This window comes from Augochlora pura, chromosome 4 (genome assembly GCF_028453695.1).
Source record: "Augochlora pura isolate Apur16 chromosome 4, APUR_v2.2.1, whole genome shotgun sequence".
In the NCBI taxonomy this organism is placed as follows: domain Eukaryota; kingdom Metazoa; phylum Arthropoda; class Insecta; order Hymenoptera; family Halictidae; genus Augochlora; species Augochlora pura.
Genome location: NC_135775.1, coordinates 21,592,980 through 21,611,724, shown reverse-complemented (window position 1 = coordinate 21,611,724; position 18,745 = coordinate 21,592,980). Strand labels below are relative to the sequence as shown.

The 18,745-nt window shown below is 33.8% G+C and overlaps 4 protein-coding genes across 5 annotated transcripts; 2 read left to right on the top strand and 2 right to left on the bottom strand.

Moving 5' to 3' along the window:
- The first annotated feature begins 40 nt into the window (after positions 1-40).
- Positions 41-2,082, top strand: LOC144469288 (uncharacterized). The gene is made up of 3 exons (XM_078179361.1): positions 41-200; positions 281-502; positions 606-2,082. Exons 1-3 carry the CDS (start codon positions 54-56, stop codon positions 1,086-1,088), a joined length of 852 nt encoding a protein of 283 aa, XP_078035487.1. The 5' UTR covers positions 41-53; the 3' UTR covers positions 1,089-2,082.
- Positions 2,083-7,072: 4,990 nt separating this feature from the next.
- Positions 7,073-10,928, bottom strand: LOC144469287 (uncharacterized). 2 transcript variants are annotated; one of them, XM_078179358.1, is made up of 5 exons: positions 10,541-10,928; positions 9,942-10,218; positions 9,578-9,867; positions 9,266-9,500; positions 7,073-9,175 (listed from the first exon to the last, which is right to left on the bottom strand). In XM_078179358.1, exons 1-5 carry the CDS (start codon positions 10,748-10,750, stop codon positions 9,114-9,116), a joined length of 1,074 nt encoding a protein of 357 aa, XP_078035484.1. In that variant the 5' UTR covers positions 10,751-10,928; the 3' UTR covers positions 7,073-9,113. The 2 variants fall into 2 exon arrangements, with proteins under 2 accessions (XP_078035484.1, XP_078035485.1); XM_078179359.1 differs by having other exon boundaries at positions 10,559-10,924.
- A 353-nt stretch (positions 10,929-11,281) lies between these two features.
- On the bottom strand, positions 11,282-13,378 carry LOC144469286 (RNA-binding region-containing protein 3). The gene is made up of 6 exons (XM_078179357.1): positions 13,274-13,378; positions 12,580-13,059; positions 12,380-12,521; positions 11,868-12,311; positions 11,639-11,789; positions 11,282-11,567 (listed from the first exon to the last, which is right to left on the bottom strand). The coding sequence occupies exons 1-6, from the start codon at positions 13,292-13,294 to the stop codon at positions 11,408-11,410; spliced, it is 1,398 nt and encodes a 465-aa protein (XP_078035483.1). The 5' UTR covers positions 13,295-13,378; the 3' UTR covers positions 11,282-11,407.
- Positions 13,379-13,792: 414 nt separating this feature from the next.
- LOC144469285 (uncharacterized) lies at positions 13,793-18,707 on the top strand. The gene is made up of 8 exons (XM_078179356.1): positions 13,793-13,843; positions 13,907-14,073; positions 14,636-14,893; positions 14,963-15,200; positions 15,368-15,648; positions 15,710-16,203; positions 17,380-17,622; positions 17,687-18,707. Coding segments are annotated over exons 2-8 (1,833 nt in total). The 5' UTR covers positions 13,793-13,843; positions 13,907-14,071; the 3' UTR covers positions 18,004-18,707.
- The last annotated feature ends 38 nt before the right edge of the window (positions 18,708-18,745 follow it).

Below are 18,745 nucleotides of genomic sequence, written 5' to 3'. Positions count from 1 at the left end.
TGTGTCTCGAGGAATCACAGCTGAACATTTTTCTTGGATTGCAGATGTAAGTAATGGCGTTTGAGCTCGAGGATCTCCTAAAGGAGGATAAGAAGGACGCAAATTTATTGCCTGACCTGAGTAAAGCAACCTGTCAGTCTCCAGAGGAGTTCCGACGATTGCTCGAGAACTGTCCCGAGTTCAAAATCAAGCCGGAAAAGGTTCGAAGTTAACATTACACGAAATTAACTTAAATTAAAGATGTACACGATTCTGTGGAATCTAAAAATTTTGAACACAGGTGAAGAAAGATGACGCAAAGGTGCGCGACAAGGATTTTTCCTGGAGGCCAACTAAAAAAGAGATAAAAGCATTTGGAAAAGAGTGGAATTATGGAAATCCAATACCACCGGATATGAGAGGTTTGAATCTTGGAGAATTGCAGCAGGTTGCCATTGACTGGAGGATGTTGACGCCCCTCAGGCCGAAGCAACGTCAGGACGAAGAGATGTTTTCAAGATTGGTATTCACGTTATTCTCTTTATGAATTTTGAGACGCAATTATAGGTTTTTCAAAAGAAAAATAACCTGTACCACCAAGTTTATCTGCGTTATTCTGTTCCCAGGTGGAAATGGGTAAACTGGAAGCAAAGACGATCGCCAGGGAGCGGCGATCGACCACAAGTCCCATTAGACGAAGCAAGAATCGCGCTGGCATAATAGAGAGTAGCGTAAAAATTTGTTCGGAATGTGGAGAGGAATTTTGCTTCGGCGAGTTCTGCGGGGATGTACTCTACGACTCGTTTATAAGGGTCACCGTCACGATCCAGCAGCCGAAAGTGAAAGTGTCCGCCGACACCGAGGCGATAATAGCGAACATGGATCGCAAGAAGAAGCGCAAGAAGAAGAAACGAACCAAGAGCAAAGGCAGAACGTCTAGGAAGACCGCCAGACTGTTGGTTCGAAGTAAAGGAAAGAAATCTATAAGTAACGAATTAGATAGGAGGAGTAGCACCGATCAAGTAGATAGAAACGCACGGGAATCGAAAACGATTAAGCCGTTTAAAAGAAAGTGTAGCAAGTATACTAAAAAGGGATTGCGGAAGTAATGGTAGCATACCGTTCGATAATGTATAATATTTATCATAAAAAAGAACATCGATACTTTTTCGCGAAACGTTAGATTACAGTTTTGTAAAACCAACACGAATTTATGAAACTTGGTAACGAATATTTAAGTAGTCAAAACGATAGAATTCTACGAATAAATTATGGTAATCGCATGTATGCTGTGTAAAATAAATATGTATGAACACGTCAAATAATGGTATGCGTCGCTAAGAATTTTTGAAGTGAAAGTTGAGGTTTACAAATCGTTTCTTTATACATTGGATTCTTTTAAGGAATGTCTTGGAAATATTTATCCAACGTGTCTAAGAATTCTATTCACATTTCTCTATGTAACAAAGATATAAGATTAAACGTTGATTTCAATAAAAATTCGTACCATGAATTTTGCTGCAGTTTCTATATCGAATAAACAGTATTCGAAAGGATTCTCATTATTACCTGATGAGATTCGAAATAAAATCAAAACTGCATATAATCGATTTCTCTACAGTGAGAGAAAAAAAAAAAAAAAAAAAAAAAAACGATGAAGGAGCAATCGATGATAAAGTAAAATGAATAAACCGGAGTCGTGAATGTTTTATTTGTCTATATTCGTGGTCCCATGAAACAACATATTCTACTTTGAAAATCGTTAGCACGGAGAATAAACCATAGCTTTCTCTCTGTACAATAGTTCGAATCAGCAGTGACAATTCAGTGTGTACAAAAACGGTGTAACGACAATAATGGGCGGGCACATTGAATGGTTTGCAACTGAATGCTGGAAAAATATAATTTTTATTCATTTACCTGTCTTGCTTTCTCTCACTCTCAATCTCCGTTTACCTTGTGATCCAACCCACTTATTTTGTATCCATTTACTAAAATGATCGCAACGAAAGACGTTCGCGAAAGGAGAAACGTTCTGTTGTTAAAAGCCATTGTTCATCGACCGTCAACTTTGATTTTCATGTACAGCTTCTAATCACGTTTCAGTTCACTCGAAAAATAAATTCCGAAATGTTTATCATGTATCATATGCGACCTGCACAAACAGAATATTTCTCTCTTCGATTATTATAGCATACTTCCCACGAACCTCCGGAGAAAATTGCCCTTATATTAATTTCGCTTTTCTCTTGTTTCCTCTCTCGCACCCCCGACGCTTCTTAACGTTAACATTAAACCGTACCTTAGCGCTAGGATTAGAGCTAACCGAGATACACGCATTTTACACAAACATGTTTATACAGGATACCGCAACATTAACGCTAATTAATACGATAGTGCGAAGACACTTGCAAATGAATAAAGTAGATCGCACAGAACCATGACGTTTTCGTTTCGCGGAACAATATTGCGAATTTCTTGACTCTTGAATGTCGCGATTATTATTGTTTCGTTAGTATTGCATGCGTTAGGCCTCTAAAATCTAAATTGGTGTCGTGATTTTATCCCTCGCTGACAAACGTACGTGGACTTTTAAAACCGAATAAAAGCCGCGAAAAAAATCATGGTACGGCGAGAACGTAACTTAAAAGACATCGCTGTTTATCATTTTATAGGACACCGATCGCCATATTGAAGTATCCTTATTTTATCAATAAATTCAATGTTATTCACGGATTCTCTTCCTTTATGTTCGAATTACTACCACCACGGTACACAATGAAATTGCACACACATATTTAGTTAGGACATTGCTGGTTAACATACACACATATATATATACATACATATAATAGCGACAATAGGTTCCCTCGACTTTGATCAGTGCAATGGAGTTTTCTTACCACAATTTTTTGAGGTCCCTTACATATCTTAAAAAATGTCTAAAGTAATTTTTATAATAATTTAGAGACGATAATATGGGTGTCCAACTGTTTCGTAGCCTTCGTCATACTTCGATTTGTGTTGAACAGAAACAAATTATTAATAATTATTTCGCATCATTCCGAGTCAAAAGAACGGCCTTGGACAGCTGACTAAATTTTGATTCGACTTTAGAATTTCACGAGAACAATAGATCCGCGATAATTCACGCGAATATTCAGTTACATGTTAGGCAATAAATTAATTGGATATAAGTTTTATTCAAAATATAATATCGTTCGATAAACGCATCCTGAAAAACCTCCAAAATTCCCAAACGTACAATTGGGAATAACTTTCCTTTTATACATCTATCGTTAGCGCGAGTTAGAAGAATATTACATACAAAAATATGATAACATTAAATACACTTAGATCGCATTATTCAGCAGCTGCTCAAATAGTCCAGATTATTAAATTTAAGTACCCCAAGAATCCTCCAATCTATAGAAACGTTTGTTACAATTAACTGACATGTTTAATCGTACCACTAAGAAATCCTCAAGAGATGCCAAAAAATCTTGCCAAGAAAAATATTATCGCGTAGCAACTTAACGCCGTAAACGTTGCTTCGATTCGCAGATGATTTTACTTTCTCTTCATCAGTCGCGATATTTATTTGCATCTCTTTTTCCACCGTGGTCTTGTTTTGACGAATTAGATGATACCTTCGTCAATGTTTATTTAATATTTTTCGGCAAAAAAAGAACACGCCCACACGCACATGCACATGCACACGTTACAGAAATGTGTAATACACGTGACACACAAATCCAGACAAAATTGATTCAGACAAAAGGTCATGTAAAGAAAATATTCTTATCTGTTGCTCAGTGTAACTTAAACTTAAACAATTCGATATTAGTTTACCTACTGTTCCGCATCAAGTGAACGCGCGAACTATTGTTGAAAGGCAACGATATATACAATCTATCTTTGTCTGTTTTAGCGGCGTTTCAATTGTCGGGAATAATGTCATGCCGAAAAACATTTGAAGGCTACCGCGCGTCGCGTTCCCTATGAGTTTTTGTTTTCGGTTTCGTTTCGTTTTCGACATCGGACAAAGCACGTTTTCCTTTCCGTATTATATTGTGTACTTCTGATTTTATATTTGTTTCTCAAATTAAATCGTTATTTTACCAAATACGTGTGTGTACTGCGTTTTATTAACTGTGAATCTACAACAACTATGATCGTTAATCCCACGCGGGGAAATGTCTGAGACTGTTTGAAAACACTCGATCGAAGAATTTGATTTTAGAGGAAACACTCGTTGATCTCCAAACAGACCCAGACACCGTTCACTACCGAAAATTAACTAAGGCTGCCATATGCACGTGGAGAACACAAAGTTACAGTTGTGTCATCCGAATCGCTTAGTGCCTATCATACAGATTAAGTCAGTACTGTCTAACGCAAGCTGTAGATCACTGCTAAACGTAAGCTTCGGAACTTACGAAACTTCCTTTACCATATATTGTACCACTTAGGCTCACAACGGGGATCCAAGCTATAAACAGCATTAACTTAGAACAGACGAAATACAACGAACACCAAACACTCTTCCGAAAGTCTAAAAGCTTTTATAGTTTGCTGTATCTTGTCCGAGAAGGGTTGAATCTTGGAAAGGGAGCGTTTTTATTCTACAAGAAAATGTGCAACTTCAAATGGACAATGAATGGCAGCATGACTCAGGAACAAGCCAGTCAGATTTGCTATCACTCTATGTTTGGTACCTACAAAGAAGATTTAAGTGTGTTGGCTCAGATTACTGGGACAGCCACGTGGTACACGAGAGAACAATTCGGGAAATGCATGTCCCAGCAAAACACATGCGGAAGGAAAGTCAAATTCAGCCCTGTTGAACAGCGGATTTACTCTAAACTCTGCTCAGCAAACCAGACATCCCTATTAAGCAGCAATTATACTCAGTTATGTTAATTGTTACCACCTTACACGATGTCTAAACAATGTCTATTCAATAAAAGGAAATATGAGATATTGAAACATAGTCTTCACGAGCAAAAGCATAATTCGTGGCTCGCGAGCAAAGCAAACCGTTATCTCAACATAAGATTTTTAAATGAACTGTTTCGTAACACAAGTTCACAGACTAATTAAAACCAGACAATGATTGATCATGCATTACGATTTCGTGCACATAGTATTCCCCCTTTAGAATTGTCTTCTTGATCATTCAATTAAACAAACATTATACACGATGCAATTATAAATAGCCGAAAGATGAAAGCTCGCGATTGTTCCGCGCCAAAAATAATTATCGTACGAGGTTTACCTGCGGCGGGCAGCAAGATATAGCTTTTGGCACGAGAATGGAACACATTGAATGCGAGGAAAACTGTGCTTCATTTAACTTCACGTAACAACGGGTTCGTCGTTTCGCGCTATTTATAGGATCGAAGCTCGTTCGAAATTCGCACTTGTGTAAAGAAATAGCATTCTGAACGTCATTTAAACAATATAAGAGAGAACGAGCAATGTCGCGAACAACAGTGAAAAATAGATGCAGGATGAAAGTACAAAATATTTAATAGCTATTTAAGCAGACATCGTTTCATCCCCGTTTCGTAATCGGTATAAGCTATATAAATGTTAGTATCATTTAACAATACTATTTTAAATGATGTACGTATTCCGCGGTTACGGATATCAAGTTTACTTATCACAATACTCCGTTCGCCGTATACACCACGTAATCGTCCTTCTCGTTTTCCTCATTAAATATACGTACTATTAATTTTTATATACTAACATGGAGCGCTACTTAAATAGAATCGTCCTGAAAGAACAACTGTAGCAAATTCTCTATATCAACTGTTACAACGACACATGGTACGCGCAATGAACGCAACTACGAACTATCATCATTTTTCATATTGATTTTGGATGTCCTCGACAGGGACGCGGGACTCAGACAGACACTTGGCAAGAGTGTATGGTGAGCTGATGGGATGAGAGTATGTAAAGGACAAAAGAACACTGGAGGACCGTGACAATGCTCGTAGGAACCTTTCGAGAATCCTGGGGAGGCTGCCTCCTAGGATACAAGAAGATCTTTGATCAATGATGTAGTGGCATCCTGTACGAGTGCTACCGGCCTAATAGTGACAGCTGAAGAAGCAGGCGGTGTCATTCCTGGTGACCCTGACCAATATTAACTTCGACATAATTGATGACATTGCTAGACTCGTTGATTAGTTATTGTTAAAATCAAGGAAAACCAATCAGCGAGTATTAGAAATGCGTGATAGGGGACAATAGTTTACCTCTAAAAGGAACATTTTAGAACATGTTAGAGTTGGAATAGAATTCGAGGACCTTAGACCTCCCAAGCAAAGGTGTAATATAGTACGAGGCTAATTATATAAGTTTTTCGCCGCTAAACTCCGGTCCTACATTTTATACAGTCCACACATACATAACGTCGCAATTCGTCGCTATTAGTGACGACGCCGTGACGCCTCAACAGATTTCTTGCTTTTCTGCTAATCTATTTTCTTTTAACGTCTTTTAGAAACAGAGGCTCGGGATATAACATTCAATTTTGAATAGCCATTGGCAGAATCTTCGAAATCTAATTCCTCCTTTAAGACAATACTGTCGAAAACTTACAACTTTCTTATCTCCGTACGTAATATTACAATATATACGTTATTACAATTTGAGAGACAGCTTTTAACTTTTTACTATAAATCTATGCATAACGCAAAATGTGAACGATCGATTCGGATCGTTTTCATTTTTTACAAATAATCGGTGAATAGTAGAATCGTGTACATGGTCTGGCCCATATTTTCACCCCCAAGTACTTTTAAGCTTGATCGAAATCATTTTTAAAAATCAATTGTTAACACTGACAAGACTCAGCGTCCTTTCTAATTCACAGAATAAAGCTCTTGAAATTCTTACTTTAATTCGTACAAATATTATCCATAAAAGAATTATTATACATTATAAATGAATGTTAATGTAATTACGCTTGAAAATGAACGATCTTAATGTTTCAGTTCGATACTAAAATAAAATGTGGAAGAAACTGAAATCTCTCGAAAGTTCGGGAAACATCTACCTTCTCGTAGCGAGTCTCTGATGAACTTTCAAAATACACATGATCACTTTATTACGTTTTAGAAGACAAAATACAGGACATACAAATATCTGCTACAGAAATCATTAATTTCATCTTTATAAGTTTAATATAAAATTCTCATATGACAATAGATGATCACAGGCTAATGTCCACTCCTTTTTACGAACTATGATCAAATTACGAATCCCAAACTGTATGATTAAATATATGGAAGAAATGCCATATATTTCGAAGAAATTCAGATAACAAAAGGAAGAGCAAAAACAAACTTGTTTCAGGAAGTTGTGTAAAAGTAAAAACGGTAAAAAAGTAAATATGTAAGAGTTCATAGATTTGATTAAGAATATTGGAAGAAGAATTACTGTAGCATGAACAGGTAAAAATTTTTCAAAACTTCAAGGCGACATTGCCGTAAAACGGAGGCAAACAGACCGTGCTGTCCATAGGCCATTTTTTGTTCTACTTGAGCTCTTTTAATCACCCTTGAAATTGCTTTAACGCATACCTGGAACACCCTGTGTAATATTACCGCCCCTTCCATCAGTCTTGATTTGTGAAATCGATATCAATTGTTTCACACTGTATTAGCAGGTAAAATATATTTTATATAGGCAAAACTCATTATTTGTGGAATGACAAATATTTAATCTTTAATGACGCGCTTTCCTCCTTAAACATGTGATATTAAACGAAGAAAATAAAAACATAGATATCTTTCAAATTTCCGCGCTTAACAACATATTTGTACTTCTTCGAAAAAATATAAGTTGTATCTATCACATTTCATTTAAGAAATAATATTGATAAGAACTAAGCTGGAAATTTCAAGTGCTTCACCCTGTATATAACTAGGTACTTCGAAAGTCAATTCACAAATTATCATTACCTGTGGTACACTGTAAATAAAATAATTGATTCGGTACAAGAACACTGTGCATAATTGATTATTTATAAGATCTTTTTCAGCATTTCATATATACAAGGAATTAAAAGCTCTAGTATTTTGTAAATTATATTAACATATTCTTTGGATTGAATATAAATTATCTGTATTATGTGTATAATTAATGACTTTCGTCGCACCTCGTTTTATTTTGCTTCACAACTTGGCACAAATTCTGTCAGATTTTCATATTCTTATAAATACATTATATCGACCCTTAAAATTCATTACTGATGTACTTACCATAATAAAATATTACCTATGGTTCATAGTTACAAAGCATATAACTTCGGATCTATATGCTGAAGTAAATTACTCACTATCGGATATAAGAAAATATCTTTCTTTATACTTTGAAAAAGACATGTACATCAGTAATGCAAACTTTTCCTCATGTAGAGATTGTCCTGCATTTTTCTATTTTGGGATATATCTCATACTTTCTACGTTTTAGCTTCCAACCGTCCGTCATATAACATATATATGTACGTATACATATATGTATATGTAACGAATAAGACAAAGAGAACGTGGTATTCGTTAGGGTAGAAAATTATAACTAGCCTAACAAAAACACTGTTTAAGATTTCTGAATAAAACGTAAAAGACATAAGTACCATCTCGTTAACAATGTAAGTTTAATATGAAAACCTTATAAATATGTAATATAGATGCAGCTGTAAATCATACAATACTAATCCATCAATTATGGTCATATGGAGATTTTTGAAAGAGTAACATGTGTACAATAATTATTTTATAGAGAAAATTGTGACTTATGCCTCTTTCGTTAAATGCAAGGCAGCTTTTTGAAAAGCAAACCATTGGTATGTTGAAAAAATCAATACAAAGATTTTTTCTTCATACACTCACTTATGCATCTACAGTCATGAAGTCTATCAAACATAATCCATCAAACAACCTAGTCCAATTGGCGTTATGTACAAGGGAAAGGAACAATTTGGTCAGGTGGTTGATTCGTAAGTCACTTAAAACGCACCTGATAAGTCCGAAATGACAAATGTCGTTTGGACTAAGCAGGACTCTCACATTATTCCTCTTCACAAGGAATATAATTCTCATTACATTTAAATACCCTCAGTTATCTTTACGAGCTTTCTTTTTACTTTTCTTTTGTGGCTTAGCTTCTGTCCAAATATCTGAAATATATACAAAAAGAGAAAACATTTATAGGTATTCATCTAAAAAATTCAGGCACCATAATTTTTACATTAAAGAGAAGAAATTACCTCCTAGCTCATCAAATACAGGACCACTTTTCTCCTGTGTTTCCGTGACATTAGAACTTTTTTCTTCAACATTGTCGGAAACTTTTTCTGTATTTTCTTCGTTCTTTTGTGTCTTTTGTTCCTGAAGTGTATTGTCTACTTTTGGAATAGCTACAGGTGCACTTTCACTTTCAGAAACTTTTTTACCTTTCTTGGATTTCACATTTTTTTTCTCTTCTTTTTCTACCTTTTCAATCTTAAAACAGAGATTAAAATAAATTATTATAATACACGCGCATATACACACACAAAATATAATAATATATAAAATACCTTAGGCTGTTCCTCCTTCTTTTGATCTTCAGCCTCCTTTGCAATTTCTTCATTGGAGATTGGAATAAGAACTACATCTTCCTTCTCCTTTTCTTTCAATTCATTATTCTCAGTTTCTTTGGCAACTTTGTCTTTAATTTCAATTTTTTCAGTTTCTTTTTGTTTAGCTACCACCTCATTGATCAAATCAGCAGCCTTCTTTGCATTTTTCTTATTTTTCTTTGAAGGAGATTCTTCTTCTTTCTTCTTATTCTTTTTATCCTTCCTTGAATAAGCCTGCTCCCAATCTCCTATGTATTAGAGTATAAAGAGTAAGTTATCTTTGTAATACTAAAATTCAAAATCGAATTTAATGAAACATTACCTTCATCAAAGTCCACTGGTTTCTCTAAGAACAAGTTCTTCAAATTTTTCTTATTCTTTGCTTGTTCAATCTTGTTTTCTTTTCCAGCCTTTGCTACAATTTGATCCTTGTCCTTCTTGTTGGATGTAGTTTTATTATCATCTTGTTTCTGTTCTTTCAACTTTCCATCAATATCATCAACTTTAGAAGAAGATTTCTTTGTGTTTTCCGATTTTGTAAATGCAGATTTTTTAACAGGACTTGCTTTTTCCGTCGATACCTGGCCATTTGCAGACCTCTGAAATAGACATAATTGAATTTAACACTTTTTCGCTAATACTTACGTTTCATAACCCAGAAACACGGAAATTCACAGGAATGTGTCGAAGAAAGAAATTCGTTTTTAACGGTTCGTACACGATTAATTCACACATGTTTTATACATCAGGGGAAGGTTGTGCTCTTCATCTAAGGAAACCAGCTGATTACCAACAACGTGTGCGTGTGCACCACTCGCCACGAATAAGCAACCATATGGAGGGTAGACGATAGGTATACAACTGTCGCATTTACATTGATAGTTAATTGAAAAAAAAAGCATTACTGTTTGAACTGCTCACTTCGTTCGTTCTGCTAACCTTTTCTTTGATCTTGCTGCGTTTCTTGTTGGCAAATTTCCGGTCCACGTCGGAACCCACCGAGAGTTGTGCGAAAGGTGGTTGTTCAGCCTTTTTGAAACCGAAGACGAAAACGAGGATCGCGCCTACGAGCACAACACCCATAGGTAACGCATATTGCCAGTGCTGGAACAGCAGCAGGTTGACATCCATGGCAATGCAAGGGACGTGTTGACGTGTGTGAGACCGACGACGGAAATGAGGGACGGCAATAGAGTGACGGCGACAGCATATACGGTTACAACTCGACGATGATCGGAGAACCGGACGCACAACGCACACGGTAAGGTAAGGATTTGTTACAGATCTTTGGAACTCAAAACATTGCGCTCTAGCGGGAGGTCCACGAATTACTGGCTGCCAGGCGGGCGCTGATCTCCGCTGACGCGGCTATGACATGCCACTAAATGAATCAAGCGACATTCCATTTTGTACGTTTGCCACGAAGTACATAGACACATACACATGGATGTACCCTACTTCTTTAAATTCATATTTTCATCTATATGTTTCTCTAGACCACACGATGAAAGACAAAGACTTCGTGAAAAAAAATGGAAAACGTTGAAACACGCGGCAATATTTGAAACACAATATAGTAAAAAATGAATCATAAACTTATATTACTCAGATTATTTACATTATGTTATGCTTTAAGAGAACATTATTTTATTTTACTGTGATGGATGCGGGATGTATAAATAAAGTTTTTATAAAAGATCATGAAAATGTGTTGGTTTATTAAAATTATTATTGTTCGAGTCGTGTGTTTTATAAATAAAAGCATAACTGATCGATATGTTATTTTCGCTAGCTTTTTACGGCTTTAGCGAATTGCACAACCATTGGTTTATCTTTTAAAATGTATCCATTCGTTTGATCAAGAGCTAATTGTGCTTGTTCTATATTTTGTAATGTGATAAATGCTTGTCCTTTCATTCTTCCTTCTTGCATAAGTCGAATATCATATCTAAAATAGTAGATATTACTAGATAGTCGTTTGAAAATATACGCAACTATAACATATTAATCTATACTTACTGAAATTCTGTTTTTAAATCAGGTACCACAAATTTTTGATAAATAAAATTAAGATCCTTTTCTTCAACATGTTTCGCGAGGTTCTTTATATATAAACGGTTTGATGGTTTTCCAGGATGATAATTTTTAAAAACTGGAAGCAGTCTTTGATCTGTAATATAAAAAGCAAATTTTGTAACCTATTTTTTACAGTATAATTGTATGATTGCTGGAAGAAATATATTTTTACCATTAACTGAAATTTTATTATCTGTCAGTTCTTTGGACGTAATTACATCTTGCTGAATATCTTCAATGTTTTCATCTTCAACATTTTCTGGATTTTTAGAAGATGGAAACATTAAACCAAACCCACTATCTGCACCAATGTTAGTAGTAATATTCTCTTCTTTATTTAAAGTATCCAGAAACGCATCTACCGTTTTTAACTCTATTTTAAGATTTTTTGTCTCTGTACGTTGTATTGGTTCAAACATATCTTCTGGTTTAACAATCTTTTGTGTAGAACTTGTAGCTTGAATTTGTTTAGCTGGGTTAACAAATTTGGGAATTTTTAGGCGTTTTGTACTCTGTGCATGTTTCCTCTTTATAGGAACGATTTCCAAAGGTGGCATTGCATTATCTTCTTCATTTGATTCTATTTCAGATTCTTCCTCCTCATCATTGTCAGAACCTATTTTAATAAACATAAACTGTGAATTTTATAATCAAATTGTTAAAAAATTAAAGTAATTTTAGTACCATTTTCCTTGTCAAACAAAGTGTCACTGCTAAAGATATCCTTATATTTTTTCATGTTATATGCTTCTTTCAGTAATGGAAACTCTGCCTCCAGTTCTTCGAAAGGAGGTGGCAAATTCATTCTGTTCATTAAATGCAGAACCTACGCAAACATTTTTTTTTTAAATTTGTTACATTCAACATTAATTCATTTAATTTACCTGTGTGTAAAAAGCTGGTTCTTTTAACAACTGTATAGCTATCCTTATTAATGTATTCCGTGTTGGTGCTGTATACTTATAATATATATTTGGTGGAGGTGGTTGTGTGAAAACATGATTCATTGTCCAACTATTCAATTTTTGCACAAAAGCTTGAAAACTAGATTTGTTTGACAAATCTTTTTTGTTTTCCTCTTTTGTAATTGTATCATTTGGAATTTCATTTTCTGTACTTTCTATTGCTATAGACTTTTTCGCATATTCAACTGTTAAATACTGTCCTTTGACGTTTAATTGATGCAAACGTAATAATGCTTCTTTTGCTGCTTGTTGAGATGGGAACTTTGCAAATGTTACAGTATACTTCTTGGAAGGCCTTAATGTACGTGTTTTAATAGCACCATATTTCTTAAATAATTCATTTCGTCGGTCATCAGAAAGTTCTTGTGGTAAATGAAGAATCCTAAGGGTATCAGATATCTAAAATAAAATAAAATACCAGAAATGTGAAATGTGTCGTTTTTAAATTACTAAATTTGTTTTTGACATTATGAAGGAAGTACAAAACTATACTAAATACAATATAAATCATCAGAGGTTAGCAGTCTAAAATATAATTTACAATAAAACATAAGAAATGTCTTATTCTTTATTATAATCTCTTAACTATGAATACTTAAAAACAAAAAATTACGTGTGCCATTTCAGTTGACATTCTAAAATAACATTCGCAGTAATTTCAACATTATTAAACGTCAACAATCTTTATTAGCTTTGTGATTATATCACGAACATGAATGTTTGACTAGAGGCGAAATCGCTATCGAAAGTGTTGATGGTTGCGTTCATAAACTAAGTGATTCTGAACCCAACTTTAAAGCTGGGTTAAAATCTTCTGGTCGACTCACCTCGAGCATGATTATTTTAGAAAAGATATATCTTCTTTGCTTGGAATTTATTGACTGTAGCTGCAATCCTTTGCAATGTGGTATTTGCGATTTTTTTTAGTTTGCTCGTCGCTGTTTTGCCTCTTTTTCTTTGACTGTGATGGCAGCATTATCTCATGAGTAAATTGTCAACCAATCAGAGCAAGGAAAATTTCTGTAGCAATACTCGTTTACGGATCGTGCTGAGTCCTAGAGTTGTGCAGGAGTAGGACCTATTACTGTACGTATGTATTACTACGCCGATGCTGTCATGGAAACAGTTTACACGGAACTACTTTCGGAAGTTCACTTGTCAATTTGATCTGTCGGATTTACCGGCAAGTTTAAAGATACGACTACTGTATTTTAGTTGCGGTATTTAATTTATTTAATTTTTCTAGACTTGTAGATTTAAAATATTTTGTTACATGGAATACAGTGATACAACAGGATAAGCGATTATTCTATTATTTGCTTCTTCTAAATTATCGATTGGCCTTCGTCGAACTGACCGCAAGAGGGAATAATCTGTTGCTCATTGTGTTCGAGGATATTTCGATTTCTAAATGTAAGTATGGCATGACAATTTAATTTATCATCGCAAAATAGTAGCTTAAGTTTAACTTTTCGCATATATTATTCAATGTAAAGACGTTTCCTCTGAAATACCTAGTTTATACAACTTGCCATGCAGCGCCGAATCGTATAGGAGGCAATGGTATCAACAATCAATAATCGAAATTTGTAATAAAAAAAGACTGTGATAATTTCTAACACACATTAGATATATGTTTATTTATTTTATTAAATATCCATAGTAAATTAAAGGCTGTTAAATGAAATTATAATGAACTTGCAAATGTCTTTGTGAAATTGTATTAAACAGATTTTTCCCTCAACTATTCACTTCTCTTGTATTTGAATACATTTTATTAATTTTTTAAGTGAATAATTTTATGTATTATTGAAAGGATCTTTATATTCATTATAAGTATAAAATTCACTGTCGGAAGTATTTTATTTGTTTTAATTTATACAAGTATACATATTATATCTAATGTATAACATATAATTAGATATTATACTGTGACATATATTTAGATATATGCTATGACATATATTGTCTTTAGGTTTAATCGAGACAGAGAACAAGGTAGAGGACGTCGTGGTATTAGTAGCCGTGGAAGTAGTAGAGGAGGTGGTGATAACATTCGTGGAAGTAACATGAATAGATTTGGTGGACGTGGTAGAGGAGTTAATAATAGTATTCGTGGTGGAATAAAAGGCAAACAACCTGGAGGAGCACTTAGAAAAATCACTTGGGACATAAGGACTTTAGAACCTCTGCGTAAAGATTTCTATGTCGAACACCCTTCGGTTAGAAATAGGTAAAAATTTTGGAATCTTTTGTATTCTAAAAAAAAAAAATGAAATTCTACTAATTTGTCTTTTATCAGATCCAAAGAAGAAGTATGTAAATTTCGTGAAAATGCTGAAATAACTGTGAAAGGTGATGATGTTCCTAATCCTATTCAGTATTTTGAAGAAGGAAACTTCCCACCTTACGTATTAGAAGTAATACGTAAACAGGGTTACTCTCAGCCTACACCAATTCAAGCACAAGGATGGCCTATTGCACTTAGTGGCAAAGATCTAGTTGCTATTGCTCAAACTGGTTCTGGAAAAACTCTTGGAGTGAGCCAGTTTTCAAATATAAATTTATAATTCATAAAATGTACACACGATTTTTTCCCAATTAAATATTATTTAGTATATGCCCAATAATATCTCTAAACCTTAGTACAATATGTAGTACATCTACATGTTAAAATGAAAAATGACAAGATATATTTTTATTTTAGTATATATTACCGGCAATTGTGCATATTATACATCAACCACGACTTAGTCCTGGGGATGGTCCAATTGCTTTGATCTTAGCTCCCACAAGAGAATTAGCACAACAAATTCAAGAAGTGGCTAATTCTTTTGGTGAGTCAGCAGGTGTAAGAAACACTTGCATCTTCGGTGGTGCACCTAAAGGGCCGCAGGCTCATGATTTAGAACGGGGTGTTGAAATATGTATTGCTACACCAGGCAGACTCATTGATTTTTTGGAAAGAGGAACAACAAATTTGCGCAGGTATATTATAACTTTGATATAAATTATTCTACTTGTGACATTGAATATATATGTTTTTTAGATGTACATACTTAGTACTAGATGAAGCTGATAGAATGTTGGATATGGGTTTTGAGCCACAAATTAAAAAAATAATTGAACAAATACGACCTGACAGACAGGTTTTAATGTGGTCAGCCACGTGGCCTAAAGAGGTTCGGGCTTTAGCAGAGGACTTTTTGACTGATTACACGCATCTTAATATTGGTTCTTTGACCTTGTCAGCTAATCATAATATTATTCAAATAATTGATGTTTGTCAGGAGTTCGAAAAAGACTCGAAACTGTATAGATTGCTTCAAGAAATTGGAAATGAAAAAGAGAACAAGACAATCATTTTTGTCGAAACAAAACGGAAAGTAGATGATATTACAAGGAATATCAGACGAGATGGATGGCAAGCTTTGAGTATCCATGGTGACAAAAATCAACAAGAAAGGGATCATGTACTACAAGAATTTAAAAGTGGAAGAGCTCCTATTTTAGTTGCAACAGATGTAGCTGCTAGAGGTTTAGGTAGGTATTAATTTTGTTATTTATAATATTTCAATATCAAATGAATCTGGGAATTGGCAACACTTATCGGATTAGCCAGTGATGCGTTATTAGTAAGACCAGTGGACAGCAGTGTATGTAGCAGTGTGCGATACATTGGAAATGTGTAGTAGAGCCCTGAAAATATTAGACTAGATTTTTCGACCTATTTTCTATATTTCTTTATAATACATACTGTAACAGGTTTGTATTTTTGTATTATTAATTAAATATGTAAGTAACAATAATGAATTATGATAATCAGATTTATAAAAAGGGTTCTATAAAAATGCACACCAGCTACCAGTAAGACTGTCTGCTTTTCTTTTTCAGAGGCACAGAGTATCCTAAGTGAATGCGGTGTACTGCCGGTATTGGGCAGACACAGTGAATATTATATTTTTCTTTGCTTATACGTTATTCATTATTTAATTCAATTTGTAATACATATCTATTTCTTAAAAAATATGTTTCCAAATGTATTATTGGTATTACAAATAATATCTAGTTACAAGACTTTAAAAATTTGTGATAACAGTTATTTTTTAGAAAAATTTAAGCTAGAAAAATTGCATGTATCATTATTATTTAAGAGGTATTCTTATAATGTCGTGCCTTATATGTTAAACTTTCAACCCCCATGATAGACTAATTTAATTATTTATTTTAATTAAAATTCAAAGTATTTTTCAGTGCCTCTAATTATTGAAATTGTTGTTCAATACTTAACAAGATTAATGCATTCAGGCTTAAACCCTAAAATGCTGCCTTTATCCCAAACCAGACACTACCGCTGTGTCTGTCTAATCTCTAGGCCATCAATACATTTTCATATGAAACCAACCGAATAGCCCTACTTTTAAAGTAAATGGGGCTGTTCTTGCTGATTTTACAATGGAAATTCTAAACGAAAGGTGGGTGGTTTTCAAACCTGATTTACAAATCAATATTATTTTTTAAGTAAAAATCTAAGGGTTCCATCTTGAACCGTTACAAATTGTGTAAGCTGTTCAGTACTTCATACAATGTAAAGATCCAATGTATTCAAAATTTATTCCCAAGTTTGAAGATCATTCTATGAGTTCGCTGAGAAAAACAAATACATTAACAATAATTACATACATATTTGCCCTTATAAATACAATTATTTTGTCATAGATGTGGATGATGTCAAATATGTAATAAATTTTGATTATCCATCGTCATCAGAAGATTATATACACAGAATTGGTCGTACTGGTCGAAGAAGGCAGACTGGAACTGCTTATGCATTCTTCACAAGCCATAATATGAAACATGCTGGAGATTTAATAGAAGTACTAAAGGAAGCAGGACAAAATATAAATCCTCGACTTACTGAAATGGCAGAATTGGCAAAATCGGGAAATTATGGAAGCAGAAGTATGTTTCGCGTTTCCTTTACATAGTATTTAAAGATTTCTAATGTATACTTCTAATATATAAGGTGGTAAACGATTTATGGGAAGTGATAGAAATAATAGTAGAAGAGGAAATAGTGATAACAGAGGAAGAGGAGGTCCTTCGAGAGGAAGAGGTGGTAGTAGCAGTCGTGGCGGAAATACTTATCAATCTGTTTCAAGCAGTTACTCTGGTTCAGACTATGGCAACTATAATAATATGAAGCAAAGTAATTCAGTTAATCAAAATTCAGGATATGGATACAGTACACAAAGATCATACGGGCAAAATAATTTAGCACCAAGTTATGGAGGAGGAGACAATTATGGAAGTACTTATCAGTATAGAAGCGTAACATATTAAAATGGTAATCATAGCATTAAACAAATGAATTTTTATTAAACAGTGTTAATAGTATCATATTTAATTCGAGTTTTGTTAGAATGAAAAAATAATAAAGCAATTAAAAATGCACAAAGAAGAACTAGATACCAAAAAAAAGATGTTGCATATTTCATGTGTGTGATAAAAATATACCAGTCAATAATAACAGTCAGAATAAGATTGGTTAAATGTACATGTATTATTTAAAAGAGACTGCAATTATGATTGCGAAATAGGATTGAAGAAATAGAAAATGCTAAAAAAATGTTTAAAATTAGTTAAGAACCATTTGTATAGCATAACTTATTACTGTTTTAATTATTTATTCTTGTTATAAAGTATGAAATATTACTTTACATATGTTGCTCAAAGTAGTGTTTACTTTGTTAAATGAAAACATTACATAATTCTTGAAGGGTAAAAAGATCACCTATGGTAAACATGTATAGATATAATTAACGTTACATTTATTGTATAAATTCAAAAAGACTATATTATTATTGTTTTGAATAAACAAGCCAGGTGCAATTTAATTTGTATTAAAGTCTTTAGTACATAAATATTCTATATAATAAAAAATAAATTTTATAAGCAATAGAAATGATATTAAAACATATAACTAAATGTATTTGTTAAATTTTTGTGTTGTGAATTATATCAATAAAATTGTTTTCTTTTTCGAAGTTAGTATTTTCTTTTCCCTCGTCTTAACAACAAAAAA

Bases quoted from the DNA above. Each gene is read 5' to 3' on its own strand.
- LOC144469288 (XM_078179361.1), top strand. From the start codon at position 54: ATGGCGTTTGAGCTCGAGGATCTCCTAAAGGAGGATAAGAAGGACGCA. The intron at 201-280 runs GTTCGAAGTTAA...TTTTGAACACAG, and splicing joins TCAAAATCAAGCCGGAAAAG to GTGAAGAAAGATGACGCAAA. The intron at 503-605 runs GTATTCACGTTA...TTCTGTTCCCAG, and splicing joins AAGAGATGTTTTCAAGATTG to GTGGAAATGGGTAAACTGGA.
- LOC144469287 (XM_078179358.1), bottom strand. From the start codon at position 10,750: ATGGATGTCAACCTGCTGCTGTTCCAGCACTGGCAATATGCGTTACCT. The intron at 10,219-10,540 runs GTGAGCAGTTCA...TGTCTATTTCAG, and splicing joins AGGTTAGCAGAACGAACGAA to AGGTCTGCAAATGGCCAGGT. The intron at 9,868-9,941 runs GTAATGTTTCAT...TCTAATACATAG, and splicing joins ACCAGTGGACTTTGATGAAG to GAGATTGGGAGCAGGCTTAT.
- LOC144469286 (XM_078179357.1), bottom strand. From the start codon at position 13,294: ATGTCAACTGAAATGGCACAC. The intron at 12,522-12,579 runs GTAAATTAAATG...ATGTTTGCGTAG, and splicing joins AACCAGCTTTTTACACACAG to GTTCTGCATTTAATGAACAG. The intron at 12,312-12,379 runs GTACTAAAATTA...TTATTAAAATAG, and splicing joins TTTGTTTGACAAGGAAAATG to GTTCTGACAATGATGAGGAG.
- LOC144469285 (XM_078179356.1), top strand. The intron at 15,201-15,367 runs GTGAGCCAGTTT...TTTTTATTTTAG, and splicing joins GTTCTGGAAAAACTCTTGGA to TATATATTACCGGCAATTGT. The intron at 15,649-15,709 runs GTATATTATAAC...TATGTTTTTTAG, and splicing joins GGAACAACAAATTTGCGCAG to ATGTACATACTTAGTACTAG.